At 38.7% G+C, this 16,159-nt stretch overlaps 1 protein-coding gene across 10 annotated transcripts in view; it reads left to right on the top strand.

The window, feature by feature from the left end:
- The first annotated feature begins 412 nt into the window (after positions 1-412).
- Positions 413-16,159, top strand: part of LOC119547381 — a 37,367-nt gene continuing 21,620 nt past the window's right edge. The window contains exons 1-2 of one of the 10 annotated variants that reach the window (XM_037854208.1): positions 413-509; positions 6,773-7,328. In XM_037854208.1, the coding sequence (XP_037710136.1) occupies positions 7,256-7,328 (73 nt within the window). In that variant the 5' untranslated portion in view covers positions 413-509; positions 6,773-7,255. Of the gene's footprint in view, positions 626-1,086; positions 1,318-5,870; positions 6,022-6,649; positions 7,329-16,159 lie in introns of those variants that run through there. The other 9 variants (XM_037854214.1, XM_037854216.1, XM_037854207.1 and 6 more) reach the window with 9 other exon arrangements.

The following is a 16,159-nucleotide window of genomic DNA, read 5'->3' on the forward strand; positions in this document are numbered from 1 at the left end:
TTATAAAAAAGAATTTTAAACTTCCAATGCTTCAAATATGTGTTAATGAATTAAACCATGTTTTTTGCAGTTTTGCCGATTGGAAAAAGTGCAATAATTTGCAAGTGTAAGTTCTGCAACTTGCTGGTCATTAACTATTCTTTTCAATCTGGTATGCCCATAAAAGTCAGTGTTTTCATAATTAAGTAATAAATATACCTTTTTTTCCTTACCATCGTATGGTATTTTATTGAACGTCTTCAACCTTGGAGAGAAAGGGATAAGGCGATTTACATGGATTTGTCAAAAGCTTGTACATTCCCCATTAGTGTTGGAAAAAGGCGCAGCAATGCTTTTCTGGTATATATCGTCAAGTATTTTTGCTGTTATTGGCTGCAAACTTTGGTCATACCGCCGCCTCAGTTGTCTGTGTGTGTGTGTACGTGTATGTGTGTATGCATGTGATGTAAGGTCATTCGCGTGAAAGTATCAGCGAGGAAAAAATCGAATTTTTGTGTTTTGTGTGCTAGGTAAATGCAAAAAAGAGTGCAAAGTCGATCGGTTTAAGGCCCAGCCCGTGTGCCAGCGGTGAAAGTGTGTGCTCGTCCCGGCATTGTTCGTGTGAAAAGTCGCCGAGAAGTCAAAGGTGCTGGGTTGCCCAACGCAAAAATTATGACGAAAAGCACACCAGTACAAGTACCAGAACCTCTCTTTCACACACACACACGCAGCAGAAGCAGAGCGGAGGAGCTGGAGAGCGAGAGCTAGAACCTAGAGTTGTCAACGCTTTGCGAGGAATTTCGTCATTGAGCGGTGTACATGTGTACGAATGTGTTGTGTGTGTGTGGTGCGTGCCCCGCTCGCTGTGTGTGTGTGCGAGAGTGCGTGCGTGTGTATTGGTAGTTTGTTCTCTTCTTTGGTAGTAAAACACAAAAGAAAAATCATCGGGGAAAAATGTGAAAAATGTACATAATTCGTAACCCAGTCTGCGGCAAGTGCTCGCCAGCCATTGCCCGAAAATCGTGCTGAGATGAAACACCGCGCACCGATTGAAAAACTATTACATAAATAGTGCAAAGTGTAAATGTTATTGAAGGCAAAAAGGCAGAGCAGCGTATGAAAAAAGAGCCGCGCACGCTGTCGTCATCGCTGCTAAAAAGAAGAAAGCAAAAAGAGAAAGATAAAGAGACCCCTTCCCAAAAACCAAAAAAAAAAACAACATGAATTACGAAAAACCCCAACGCGTTACTATTACTGTGCCGAAAAGTGTTTAAAGCAATCTCTGTGTGTGTGGGTGCTTGCCCAGCTCTTTTGTACATATATGTACTCCAGTGTGATGTATGATGTAGATTACTATACATTCCATGAACGTTTGGTTAATGCTGTAAATAAACTAATAACATTTAATGCCTGCGAGTGTGTGGGTGTGGGGAGAACGGCCCTGCGCCTGTGTGAGTGACCTCGTGTGCGTGTGTCGCGTGCTCCGCTGGTGTTGGTGTATCTGTCAGTGTGTGCGAGTGTATGAGTGCGGCGGCAAGGAGTGTCATGCGTATATTTTTCCTCCCACAATCCCCCTTTTCCGCCCCTTCCCTCCCCCCCTTCTCCAGCACTGACCCACTGGCAAGGCCTATCCAACCTACCAGCAACAACAAAAACAGTAAGCAGGCGGCAGCAGCTCCTTTGCCCCAACGAGTTTTATCTTGTTTTGCCGTTTTAATCATATGCGGGCGCAGAGAAAGGAGAAAAGCAGCGAGAAAGGGAGATAGAGAGAGGAGGAGAGGAGAGGAGACAATCACGTCATCCAGCCTGCCATGACACACCAACATCAACATCGATACAGTGATGGCTCTCGGCTAATGAACAACGGCTCAGAATAGCTCAACTCACTCTTAATTGCAGTTTCCCCGGTGCTTTCTGCCAACTCAAATTTAGTTGCATACTTTGCGGATCACGAGCACAGTGGGGTGCAAGTCAGTGGCGTAGGTAGGGGTTTTGGGTATTCGGAAGAAAAAACATTTTATCAAAAAAAGAAAAATTCCTTCAACAAAATGTTGGATATGCTAATGCTAAGCTAAGCTATGATATCTGGACTTATACCCTTTTTTGGCTTTTAATATATTTAACATATTCGAATATACTGCATTATTTTTAAAATCGTTTCCTATAGAAAACATTTTTATAGCATACATTGCGGAGAACAACTGCAGTACGTAACTATTTTCCTATTTCGATTTTAAAGATAGGATAGGTCAAGTTTTAATTTTACTTAAAGGCAACCATAAAATTATCATCAGCCGACGAAGTATTCTTATATATTTTATTGATTAAGATTTCGAATTTTATTGAAATTCATTTATGCTTGAATTGAGTAATAACTGACTTAAATTTTGATTCGAAATTTTAAAGTTTCGAATACGAGATTATTCAATCAAAGAAAATCAGAACTTAATTTTCATTACAGCCGAAGTCTGTTGACTTAAAATTATCTTTACTTTACTTTTTTCACAGAGTTTTGAGCTATATAAGTTTTTCTGTGGTTATCAGTTGACCAATATTAGAACCCAGATTTCGACTCAAAGCCTGTCTTTACTGTAATCGCCATCAATGACAACACCGACACACACACACTCATTTGAATGAACTTTATTGGCGAAGTGGGGAAGAGGAAGAAGCCAAGTTCCACCTCGAGCGCGTGAATTCGATTGTGATGATGGAGTTAAGTCATATTTTTCTAAGCCTTTTCATTAGGGCAATTAAAGTGGCACCTCTCCCCTCACAAAATGCCTTCTGCTCTTATTATTTAATTTATACTTTTTTCGGGCATCCAAGTTCGATTTTTGGCCTCAGCTCAAAGCAGCATCGTCTGTGTGAGTGGCCGCTTGAGAGCGGGTGTGAGTGTGAGTGTGCGGGAGGGGGGCGCCTGAGTGAGTGTGCGAGAGAGCAAATAAACTGAGTCATGGCTGACGATGACGTTATGCTGCTGCTCTTTTCTGCTCTATTATATTCCGCTGCCTAACTTGCGGTTAGGGCAATTTGTCTCCAAAGTGTTTATGCTCAAAGTTTGCCAATAAAACGCGAAAGAAGGAACAAAACTTTGGCACAAATGCCCGCACACAACTACCATGGCATTTAGCATTCGATTGACCTCGAGGCCAGCAGCAAATCGATAGCATTGTTTTTTGTTTCTCCTCCGAATCGATAGCATGCCGCACAACCACTACCCCCTCCGCCCCAAAAAAATACGGATACGTAAACTAGTTTGTGTAGGATCCATCATAAATCTCTCTTTAGTTGTACTTAATTTGAAACTATAAGAAAACAGTCAAATTTGTAGCCAAAGACATACGATGAAATCACTTTTATAATCTCCCAATCCCATTGGCAATCCCCTTTTTCTAGTAAAATTTAAATAATTTCAGGATGTTAGTTATCCCCTCGGATTCACTCGTCGTATAATAGTCGTTTGAAGAATGAAAACAGATGGTATCAAATTTAATTAATATGATACATGAAATGTAATATATTTTTGTCCATGAATTGGAATAAGCAAAGAAAATTGTCACATTCTGAATACTTATGAATAGGAATACTATGAGTTCCACTAGCACATGATGTCTTTCTTATTTGAAATAATTAATTTCAAATTTTAAATTAAGTGTGTCATTTTGCAGGTATAAAAAACATTTATACACATAAGGTAATTAGTTTATTTCATCAATCACATTATCGCAAGAAAGTTTTTTTTTGCACGAGTCCGTCAAATAAGTGTTATCAATTCGCAAGAGCTTGGGAAAATCTACGCCATTGTCGTCATAGATATTGACTTTTAGAACGATGTTTCCTTAACTGTAGTCTAGATAAGGAAACATGAGGTAATGAGAACTGTGTAGCTAAGAAAATAATGAGTTTTATTAATTTATTCCCCAAACTGTCCCACGTTTGTATTGAGCTTTGTCTTCTGCTAGCAGTGCGAATTTTGTACTATTAGTGTTGCAAACACCTCATCAAATACTATATACCCTTGATCGTTACGCTCAGCGGGTAATGCAAACAGCTGATTTCATATTTGTTCTCGCAAATTTGTAAAAATAAATACGGCTGACCAATAATAAATGCGACGAGACGACCCCCCGCCCACTGCCGCCGATCCCCCCGATCCACCACCCATGCCGAATTAGCAAAGTTCCCTGCCCGAAAAGATGGATATACATTCATGTGCGAACCGCACAGAACCGCCCGAAACCAGTGCGGCAGTGCGAGCGGGACGGCGATGGACCAGAGCGGTCAGTTTGGACGGTCTGGGTCTTTGGGACTCTGTGACTGGGCCGCGGACATCTGACGTCGTTGTCGACCATGCTTCGCTATAATATAGTATTATATCATGTGGCTAGGGTGTTGGTCGTGCTGGTGGTACGGACGGTGGGACGGACGGTAGCCCCGTATTTGTTCAAAGTACTGCATTGGGGCTTTATCTTAATGCGATATAATGAGTCTGATTCGTGACACGTTACGGAAACGGGTCTACTGATGTTCCATCTGCTGATGCCCGCACGTCGTGTGGCGGTAAACAAAATGCGAGCGCGCTATGATTTAGCTGTGTCAGTTTGACGGTTTTATTGCCAGAATTTTGAAAATTTATTTTCACTAGTTTTAGTTGTATCTTCCTGTACCTCACAATTGTTTTAAAAAAATGTTTACTGTTTATAGGAAAAAGTTTATAGGAAGAATGATTAAAAAATATTACTCTTGGAGTTTCAAAGCGGAAAGAAATATTTTTTTCTTTTTAAAAAGGGGATCGGGGGTATCTCTTTCAGTTGCAAATTTTTGTGTTAGGAAATATTCTAAACAAAAGTTGCTCTAAAACCCTCCTAATCCAAGTCCTGGCTAAGCCACAGAAACAGTTTGTTCATGAGATATTTAGGGAACCTTGCAAATCTTAATAAGGCTTGTGAATTTAAAACTTGTCAGCACTGGTGTATGATTCTTCCCATCTTATCTTTACTGCTTAGTCAGCGATTGCCCTCCCGCACTGATAAGGATGGAAATAGTTGTTCTGACGGCGGATCCGCATTACGAAATTCTAGAAATAATAGATCTCAGGGCTGCTGCTGTTATCAGCATTTATGCGGACGTCAAGCAGTGAGGCCAGCGGAATGTTATTTTTCTTCGATCATCAACTAATTGTCCGTAATTACTCTCAAACAGTGTCACTTGGGCAAATGAATGAAAATGACGTTGCCTGCGAGTATTCATTGTCCGGTAGCAGTATAACTTGGCTTTTTTTATTTTCGTTTTCTAAGGTGAATTTAATCGTTTAAGGAAAATTGGTTTTATTTCTTATTTATCTAAGATCACCAGCAACTATAGCCTTCGATCAATTTTAAAAGAGTCATGAAATCATTCTTAAAAAAATCGACTTTCTACAATTTTAAACTAGAGATTCGGATATTAAATTAATTCTAGTATACTTTTGGGAACTTGTACTCTACTAACCTCTGTTTTGACATTTTTGAAGCTCAAATTCGGAGTGGGAGTGTCGCAAAGGTCTCTAGCAGTTTAAATCCACTCAAAGGAGAGGAAACACATAGTTTTAGACTTGTTGTGGTATAATATTGGATAGCTTTTTATTTCTTTTCAATTCTCTAGAGACTTCGGAATAAAAATTAGTATAGGGTCGCGAAACCTTGAGGAGTACGGTGGGATTGATATTCTCGTTCGCCATTTTGTGAAGCACTCGTAATCGGCCTGGTCAAGATAACGGCCGGACTATTAAGATAAGCTGACGAGTGTACTATATCTGGGGGAACCCAAATCACTGGGCGTCGACGTCGCTGCCGCAGCGCCGCCGGCAGCGGCAGAGACGCCCGCTGCGGCGAAGGCGGCTACTCTCGGCCGTTGGTCATGTGTGCGGTTCAGTCTGCTCGCTGAATTCGCCGCGGTCGCTCCGTTCGCTCTGCTCTGTTCGCCTCGTTTTGGCCCGTTCGCCAAATTTCGTTCGCCTTTTGTGTTCCCGTTGCGCAATAACAACAACAACTAGTACAAGTACGACCACTACCTTGCAAGATTAGCAACAACAACAACAACAACAGCACTGGCCATTGGCTAAAAAGCAGCTAGAAATTGTTGCGTTCCCCGTGTAAAACATAATTATTTGCTCTCAGTCTCGAGAGCCCCTGCACCTCTCTCTCCCTCTCTCTCTGCCGCTCTCTTGCTGGCCGTGTCTAGCCAGAAAAGTAGTATTTTCGTCGTTAACGTGCCATAATTTCTTTTTCTTTTTTGCCAGCAAAGAAATAGAATTTTTGGACTGGGACAAGTTTGAAGCGCGTATGTGTGTGTCTGTAAGAGCTTTTCCGAATGTGCGTGAAATAAAGCTGAGAAAGTTATCGTTAAATTAGCACTAAGCAATCCTACACCCCCCACCCCTAGAGAAAACAGCACGTGTTGAACAGCAATAAAAATGATTTAAACTTTTAAAAGAAAAACAAATTTGAAAAACATATTTGGTTGAATGCTAAGTGTTGTTAGTCGGCTCTCGTTTTGATTTTGGTTTTTGAATCCTTGATACCGCTCCTCCCCCACTTTTACCTTCTGAATTTGAATGCACTCTCCTCATTCTCTCCTCCTTTTCTTCTTTCGCTGACTTTTCATATTTATTTGTTTTTGCAAAAAGCATAAAATTAAAACCGAACCGAATGACAACAAAAAGAAGAACGAGAAGCGCACGAAAAGTTTACCTTCAAACGAAAATAAATGCAAAATGAGAATTTTTTTAACATTTTATTTGCGAAAATAGCTTAATGAATTAAGAACGAAATAGAAAAGCTGGAAGTGGAAGAGCCAAAGAAAGGAAAAAGCTGGTCTAAATATTAAATAGGAAATTCGCATTCAAGCCAAGCACCAAAAGGAAGATCCAAAACAAACCAACCAACAACAACATCAACTGCATCAACTAATATCAAATTAAACAACTGAGCCTAATAACGTATACATTTAAAGATCTATTTATAAATAATTATTTACCATAATGATTTAGTAAGTTAAGCTTAAAGTACAAAAAAAGAAAAGTAAAGAAAAAGAAACACCACAACCTACCACAACCAACCAACACAAATAATTAATCAATCATTAAACGGAGTAAACTCGCAAATCTAAAATAAATGCAAATGACAAGGAAATAACGAAAACGACAGCAACAACAAGTCACCAACAACCATAACAACACACATCGGCAGCATAATTAATAACAACCAGCAACAACAACGGATCAATACCAAAGATGGAGGCAAAATTCTTGGCTAGCGCTCTTTCATTCCTCTCGATATTTTTAGCGATTTCTGGTCAATCACTTGGTAAGTACCACCCCAACCACCTCATAGACAACCCTACAATAAGCATAATGATAAACAAAGAAGTCCCTTTTAACCTATAAGTTGTCCCCATAACACCCCTTCGCCAATGTGCATGGGTATACGTAAATACACCTACGAGCACCCGAGGATAAAGGAATAACAAAATACAAGCTTGCATATACAGAAAACGTATGGGTAAACTGCAGCTGTGATAGCAAAAATTGCAAAACAGAACACAACCGAACCGAACAAAGCAAAACAAAGCGGGAAAAAGCGAAGGGGAATAAATAAAAACAGCAGATTGTTTGTGGCTTACTATAACACCCAATAACCCTATCCCACGCCCCCTAATTGCCCCGCCGCCCACAACAAAAGTACACCCACATATGCATGCATGTACGTTTGGGCGAGGGGTTTCACCCACCCGACCTTTCCCCTTTCCAAATTCACCTTGCTCCCAGGCACTAGCCACAAAAACGGAAGCAACCATACTAATAAGAGGTGACAGGAATCGATGGTAGGGCTATCGAACGTGTCAAAAAACTGGTTCCATTAGAAACACAAAGCTTCTATTATAAAATACTCCTGAGTAATTGTCCGGGATGTTTTATAAAATTCAATATAAAATAAAGTATTGGTTGCTATTAAACAAAAGTGGTTATTCCGAAGCCCCTAAAAGGTGTTCATAAAACAGATCACTGGGTTCTCCAAGGATAAACATAAGGGAGGTCCAAAAAATTGAAACCTAATGTATTCGAAAACCAAGCATTTTTTGTGAAATCTAGGCTTTGTCCCAAGATCTTAAAGTTCCATGAAATCTCCTACAAATAGAAAAAATACCATTTTTTTGTATAGTCAAATAACTCTTCAAGACTATGTGATCCTGTTCAAGAATATATACATATATGGACGAAAAAGCATCCTGCTACCTGTTACAAACAATATATCCATTTACTCTACGAGTAAAGAGTTTAAAGATAAAGATATTTTTTCTTTTTGTGCATAAGGGGGGTAGCGTTTTTCAAACGGCGCTTCGAAGCCAAGATTTAATTTTAAAATATAAGAGAATGGATTGTAGGACACATTTCTGTAGCGGCAGAAAATCCATTATCCTATTACATATCTTTTACACTTTTGCAAAGAGAACTTTTACCACAAAATGGACAATCACATTTCTTCTTTGCCGGGCTTTGTGAATTCTGTTTTTGTATTGCAGAGCACCCACCCACCCATTTTCTCCCTTTGGACAAGGTCTCTTCTGCATTCTACTGTTTTGGCCTTTGGTTAAGCGGACTTCGATATTTTTGTATTGCTTTTTAGTTCATATTGTTGGGCTGGCTGGTTGTACTTGGGATTGGATTGCTGTGCTGCTATATCGACATTGCTGCTTATGTTTTCCCTTTGCCGCTTCTTCTACGTACGTTTTCCGCAGCTTTTCCCTTGCGCGCGACCGCATTCATTTGATTTTCAATTTTCCACACAATTGAGAGAACAGCAGCGAATGTCGAGTAGAAAAGCAGGGGAGAAGAAGAGTATCAAGTTAATTTCGTTTTTAGTCAGGGCAATCTTTAAGACTTTTTGTTTAGCTTTAAGGCTATTTTACATGCGGTCCAATAATTACGGGCTGGCTCTGTTTCTTGGCCCGCTTGTTTATATTAACTTCAGCCGACCCGAAGCGAATCGGACTGAAACGAAACGATTTACGGATTTACCGATACCTGCCCGATACGTTCCCGATACGTACCCGATTCGAACCGGCAGCGGCTGCATTTTGTTTACATTTGGAACTGAGCAACCCACCTTCCACTGGGTTTATCTATGATGCCCGGGCAGGCGGTTCCATCTATTTATTATTCTATGCATACTATCCATTTACCTATTCTACTCTATTCCATCCACCCATCCGACCGGCTGAATGTCTCACTGTCTGGCTCACTACCAAAACCTACGTATGTTCATGAATTTTGATTTTTTTCCGTTCTGTTCGGCTGCTTTTGTTTTGTTTCGTACATTATTTAGCCCCATGCAGCTATTTTCACATTCAAGGTGTATTAATTGAGTTTTTTTGCCGTTCATACGCTGGCATTTATTCATAGTTGATTGGGGGTATTCGGGACAGGGCGTATATAATTTAAGGTTATATGCACGTCTTTATTAGGTTCTGTGATTGATTTATTCAACTACTTATTCATGTGAACAAATTGGGGAGTGCTTAGTAGTTTAAAGCTAATTATGGAGATCAGATAAATGGGACAACTGAAGTTATTGAAAAGTTTAAAATATGGTATGCTTATTAGAACAGTTGTATGTATGTTGTATACCCATTTCGTTAATTGTAAATTACTTAGTTTTAATTAGCCCTATGTGTATATATATATTCTCATTAGCGTACCACATTTTCAATGATTTTTCAAATTGTTTACGTAAATAAGCATCCGAAATTAAAGAAATTTTTCTGGCACGCATTGAGAAAAACCCGCCTGGAAAAAAAAAGAAAAACGGTCCCTCCAGGGAGATATTGTGGGTGGCGGGGCGAAAGTTGTACATATATGTACATATGTTTGCACTACATGAATCACTTTGCGTTCTGGGGGCGGGGGAGTGGCAGCCGAAAGCCAGAAAGCCAATATGAAGAAGCATTCCTTTGTCTCCCCGCTGAATTTTCCCCACACCACTTCAAAGCAATTTTCAGCTAGTGGCGGAAAAACCACGTGTTGTCCAGGTGTTTATGCTGCGGACGAATGTGCGAGGAGCCGAAAAATAATGCTGCTCCTCCCTCGCCCTACCCCGCAGCTTGAGAATATTCCCCCGGTCGTGTCACATATAGGTACTTTTCCTTTTTTTGGCGAAATATCCGAGCAGGTGGAATGCCTTGGCAAGTGCTTTCATTTCGGCTGTTGACTGCGCACATTTGGCTAACCAGTTTCATTTTGCCATGTTTATTTAATGACATTTTCATTACATTAATAAATGTCAAATATTTAAATTTCGGCTCACCCAGCAAAAGGAAGCTAAAGCAAACAAGGAGCGTAAAACGAAACCGATGCACAGTGGGTTGAATGGAGGTTAGGAAGGCGTAAAAACGTTATGGAACTTCTCAGGTCCTAAAAGGCTAGAAAATTAAACTTTATATTGAGCAATTAATACAAATAATATTGCTTAAAGCGAAAAATAATTAGGGTCTTTAACGTGCCACCTTATGAATGTCAAACGGAATATGCTTGATAAGGAATACAACGTTTTGTTGAGGAATTATAATTAATATTTATATATTTAGTGACCGTAAAATATATTTAATCTTCTCGAAAAATGTGTCTTGGGGTAAATATTATTTTAAAAAACTATATTATTTTAGTGGATTCAAAGCGAACATTTTGTAACTTACAAAGAAAAAACTACAATTACTACAACTTGAAATGGACAAATCAATTTCTATATCTCAAGCAGACATAAATCATACCCCCTGCCCAAAATCTCAAGAGGATTTCGCTTTAACTCCTTGAACTGCTAACAATAATTCAATGTTGTCCTCCTCTCCTTTGCCTTCGCTGCATTTGCTATAAAAATACATTACAAAGGCACAGATTGTCTTGGGGTATCTGCATTTTGCATTGAATCCGAGATGATTTGTGCGATACGAGAGGGGGGAGGGGAGGTGTGGGCAGAGGGCCAGGCCATGGGTGCTTTGCCTCTTTTGCGAAAACATTATTTTTATTAAGACAATAAACATGAAATGTAATTTCCCTTTCAATGTCATCCTTGCCTGGCGTTGGCTTCAGTTTAGTTCGGTTGAGTTTGGTCTGGGGTTGGGCTGGGTTTGGGTTCTGTGGGTTCCTTTTCAGGACCGCCCGCACACATCGAGAAAGGCGTCATGGTGAAAGAAAGGCTTGGCTGGCAGTTTCTGTATTCTATAGAGCCATGGTGCTATAGTGCTTCGGTGTGGGCGTGGCATTGGCTTGCACTTCCCCGCCGCCGAGCCCTCCCCCAACTCCCCCCACTTCTGATTGCACATTGTCTGGAATTCTGCGATTGCAGTGGAGAACCCTCTGTCTCCGTCTCTTTCCGACTGGCGGTGGCACATTGCACTGTTCGCTCGCTCGTTCCCTTTCTTTCCTTTTTCTGCTGCTGCTGCCTGTTCTTCTGACTCTTGTTCTTGCCGTTCTTCAACACAGAGGTTGCCTTGTGTTTCCGGTCCGTGCCAGATAATGGTTGCTTAAACAGGGCACGTCCATAAATACATATATGTAGGTGCACTGTAAGTATGCTTTATACACAGTGCAAATTAAGCTCAACTTCAACTAGATTCAAAGCTACTGAGGAGAATTGACTCAAAAACAAAACAATCAACTTGTGCCAGGATTTTATTTGATTCATGTGGAGGGTTCGAAATGGTTATTGAAGCAATCAATATTCGTTAATGGATTTAAAGGAAAGGTACTTTTTATTTCCATAAACCTAAACATCATCTTCGTAGTCGATATTGCCCCCTCTACATATATAATGTAATTTCTTTAAATTATAAAAAGTTTACAAAATTAAATATGCTTGAAATTACATACGTTACAATATTCTAGTGCAGCAGTATCATTGTCGAGAACTGTTGCCAACTTAATTAAGGTCTCGTGACGCAAGTTGAGAATAAAATAAAATTCTGATTTTCATGACGCACAATAGCGGAGTGAAATGGCCGTAAATCAAACATTTCGCAAACTTGACTTTCGAGCGGCCTTCTTCTTTTCGCGCAGTGTATGCATATGCGTGTGCACCTTCTGTGATGCATTTTCCTGCTAATTGGCGGTGGTAAGGGAAGGATGCCGAGCACAAAAACAAAGTTGTATTTTAACGCCCTTATCTAAAACCAGGCTCCCCAACCTCACACCACTCGATGTTATGGTTGTTGCTCTTTTATTAGCAGGTACCCGATAAAAGCTTAAAGTTCACACATTTGGCAGACCTTTCATACGGCTGTATCCGTGCCTATTTGTCTGTGTGCGCGCTCCAATATTTGCCTTTGTTATAGGCTAAGTATTATATTTAAAAATAAATATAGTGTTATTCTTGAAATTTTCTGCGTGAGAACAATAAAAATATACATAGCGCGCTGCGGTTGCTCTGGCTGTTTGCTCTTAAGATATTCTTCTTCCGAAATGTCAAGTTTTCCCTCGATTTTCATCTTTTGTTCTCTTTTTTTCGCACTTAAAGACAATTGCGTATGGCCCACTGTGCCGGTCCGTATATACACAACATTTGTATATTGCTTTCTATAGATTATATGGATGTGTGTTTTTTGAATGTCTGACTGTCTGCCAGAAGTGCTCCACGGCTATCTTTTTGTTGCTGTGTGTTTGACTTTTCATCGGCGGCAACCAAAAGCAATGCCAAACCAAAGAGTCGCCAACAACGTCACCAAAGAAAATGCCACCCACCCCAGCCCTTTTCCCGCCCAATCAATCAGCAGCCCCCCGTGTGGGGCATTTGACCAGCCAGAGTGTAGTACATACTTATATATATTCCTCGTTTTTTATTCTGTTTTGCTCAAATATTTTATTTTTTGAGTGACTGTCTGGGAATTGTCGCTATTTCCACGAATGAGAGGAATTTTTCCATTGTGACGACGGGCGAGAATATATTGAAAGAAAAATAGGGGAGAATAAGGCCATCCTCTGGCAGGATGATCAGATTTTGTGGGATGGATTATACCATTTAAAGTCCTGGTAGATTCTTGAACAATATTATTTTTAAACTTAATTACTCAATATATTATTTAAAATTTCAGCTTAAAACTATTTAATAATTATTATTGTATGATTATAATTTATGTTTCTAGACTAATTTTTTTTTTATTTTTTATTTTACGTAAAGCTTATAAAGGTATTTTTGGTTGAAAATTATAATATGCAAAGGGTATAATAGTTCCTGATAGTGATATACCCATAAAATAGCATATTTTAGTATCAAATGGTTGGCAATAACTTTTTCGAGTGCATACTCGAGTTTTGTCAAAGAATCATGAACATATATTGGCTGGTTAAATTTTGTCCACGAGTGTACGCATTTCGATTAGCTTATAACAGAGTGCCGCATTATTTTTTGCTTTCATATCGGGACTCAGAGCTACCATATAGTACACAACCATTATTGATAAGACGTTGGAATAACAGCTTTATCGCCTGCGGCATTGACTCTCTCCCTATCTCCCTCTGGGCGCCTTTGTCTTTAAGTTCAAAAGTACAGACGTGCATGAAATAAAAATAAAACGGTGATGATTCAATACATGGAATTTGAGGACCTTTATTGCCTATCAGGCAGTAAATGCGTCATTTTCTAGAACAATTGCTCCAGCAGCGATTAATTAAAAAGCGTTACCACATCCATCAGCATTCACTGTACGAGCAGTAATATTTTTTTACAAGTACCATAAATACATAAATAAATTGGCAACTGCTCGGCGGCCCACACACGTGCGCTGATACATTTGTATCTGCAAGTTTCTCGATTTAGTTTTCTTTTCTTCGCATCAATTTGCGTTTCGTTTCCAATTGTGCCAAAGCCAATAATAATTGACATAAATGGCGCATACAGTGGGGCCCGGGGAAGGCGAACAGCATAGGGGAATTCTCGGTCGAGCCGAAAGCAGGGCATCCAAATGAAATATTCAACAAACTGGCAGACATACGTATGCGGGCCCAGCAATTTATTGATCAATTCTGATGGCTCGTGACGTATGCAAAGCGCAATGATTTTTTTCCCAAACAATGATCGCTCTGACAGTGCCTGTCAAACAGTATAAAACCAAATATATTACAAAAGCATAAACAACAAAAATCGATTTAGAGCTGATGATTTCGTTTCGAATTTAAAGAAGAAATCGTTTTGTCTTGAGCACGTCAATGTCATATTTGATTAATACATAGCCTGAATTCTATGGCATAACTCCTTTATTGTAAGAAACATTAAAATATATACTCCCTAACGTTTTCCTTTGCTACGATTGCTTTTTCATTAGTCAGTGTATTTTGATTTAAAATTTAGAAACCTTTTTAAGTTTTGTAACATGAACAGAAACACACCTCATGTTATACCAACGATATGTAGGCTATAATGTTTAAATGTATTTAACGATATTAAAATACCCACTTCTTTGTTCCGGGTTCGCCTCGATTTGTATGGCTTTTCCATGGCCAACAGAAACCGCCACTAGAGAGGCTGAAATTAAATTTAGCCTATGTTTATTTCGTTTAATTAGACACACCAACTGCAAGCAAATAAAATATTTATGTACAGACGCAAGGCAGAAAGCAGACGCACACTCTCAGCACCATCCATAGATATTCCTCTGCTATTTCTACATACTTGAAAACGCTAAACAAGTGTTTTGTTAATGTTTGTTTGCTTTAAAGACGTCTAACGTGCATTTGACCGAAAACAAAAAGAAATCCTAGAGGCCAAAAGCCAACAGATAAATTAGAAACATTTTTCAAGTTCTTTTCAGTTTCACATGTGCAAAAATGATCGTATTTGTGGTGCTTAATTCCTAGTATTAGTTATTAGGTATATTACAGTTTGCTTTTACAAAGTCAAAGTAATAAATTGTTTATGATTGAATAAAACTTGATTAATTTGATTTATCCAAATCTCGGATTTGTACTTTTGAAAACTTGCTTAATATAAAAATTGAATTGCTTTATGACTCGGACCTCCCTAGCAATTATTGCCACCTTTTTTGGAGGTGGGAAATCCGGATCCGAACATTTAATTGGTAATTTTAATAAATTGGAGGATTTAATGCCTGTTTAAAGGGATATTAACTACCCATCCACACTTGCTAGACCTAATAGATTACAGGGTAGAATACTCTACCTGCCACAAAACGTTTCATAAAATTTTTAATAAATTTAACAGAAAGTTTCCCAAAGTCGGATAAGTAATAATAACAAATATATATAAATAAATACAAATGGGTGTAGTAACATTTGTAAGCAATATTATAGAAAGGACAACATTGCGTATACGCGTCATAAGAATTACGTATACGCCATAAAAATAGTGAGAAATTGACAACTTTGCTTAATCCCTTTACTGGTAGTGCCATACTCTATAAATTCTCACAATACGACCAACTTGTTTGTTTTTTATGTATGTCGCTCATTTACCGTGTGGTTCTTGTTTTTGTCATAAAATGAGATTAACGAGGTTAAAGTCTAGTGACGAACGCACCTTCAATATACAAAAGTTCTGACATCAACTTTTGTGATGCAAATATATTATACGATCTACTACATACATAAATACACTTTCTACATTTTTTTCATTCATTATTTCTTTTATCGAGCTTTTAAGCTCCATTTAAATATTTCAAGGACCTTAAAATAAATGGTTCCAGGACCTTCAAAGACAGTTTTACGAAGTCAAAGTAGTAAATTATTTATGATTGAATAAAACTTGATTAATTTGATTTATCCAAATCTCGGATTTGTACTTTTGAAAACTTGCCTAATATAAAAATTGAATTGCTTTATGACTCTGACCTCCCTAGCAATTATTGCCACATTTTTTGGAGGTGGGAAATCCGGATCCGAACATTTAATTGGTAATTTTAATAAATTGGCCACATTTTTAAAATTTTTCAAATATAATAATCAACCATAATGTACCATTTCCTAATATTTATCATGACATTACGTACATATCAAATATAGACTATACAAACATAATATTACACGAGTTTTTTCTTAAACAATTTTTGTATTGGTATTTATGTTCAGAGAAGTTTTGAATATTGGGAAAGATTTAATTCCAAAAAATAGAATACTCATGTCAAGAGGGTTTCA

The sequence above is a fragment of the Drosophila subpulchrella genome, chromosome 2L, assembly GCF_014743375.2.
Source record: "Drosophila subpulchrella strain 33 F10 #4 breed RU33 chromosome 2L, RU_Dsub_v1.1 Primary Assembly, whole genome shotgun sequence".
Lineage (NCBI taxonomy): Eukaryota > Metazoa > Arthropoda > Insecta > Diptera > Drosophilidae > Drosophila > Drosophila subpulchrella.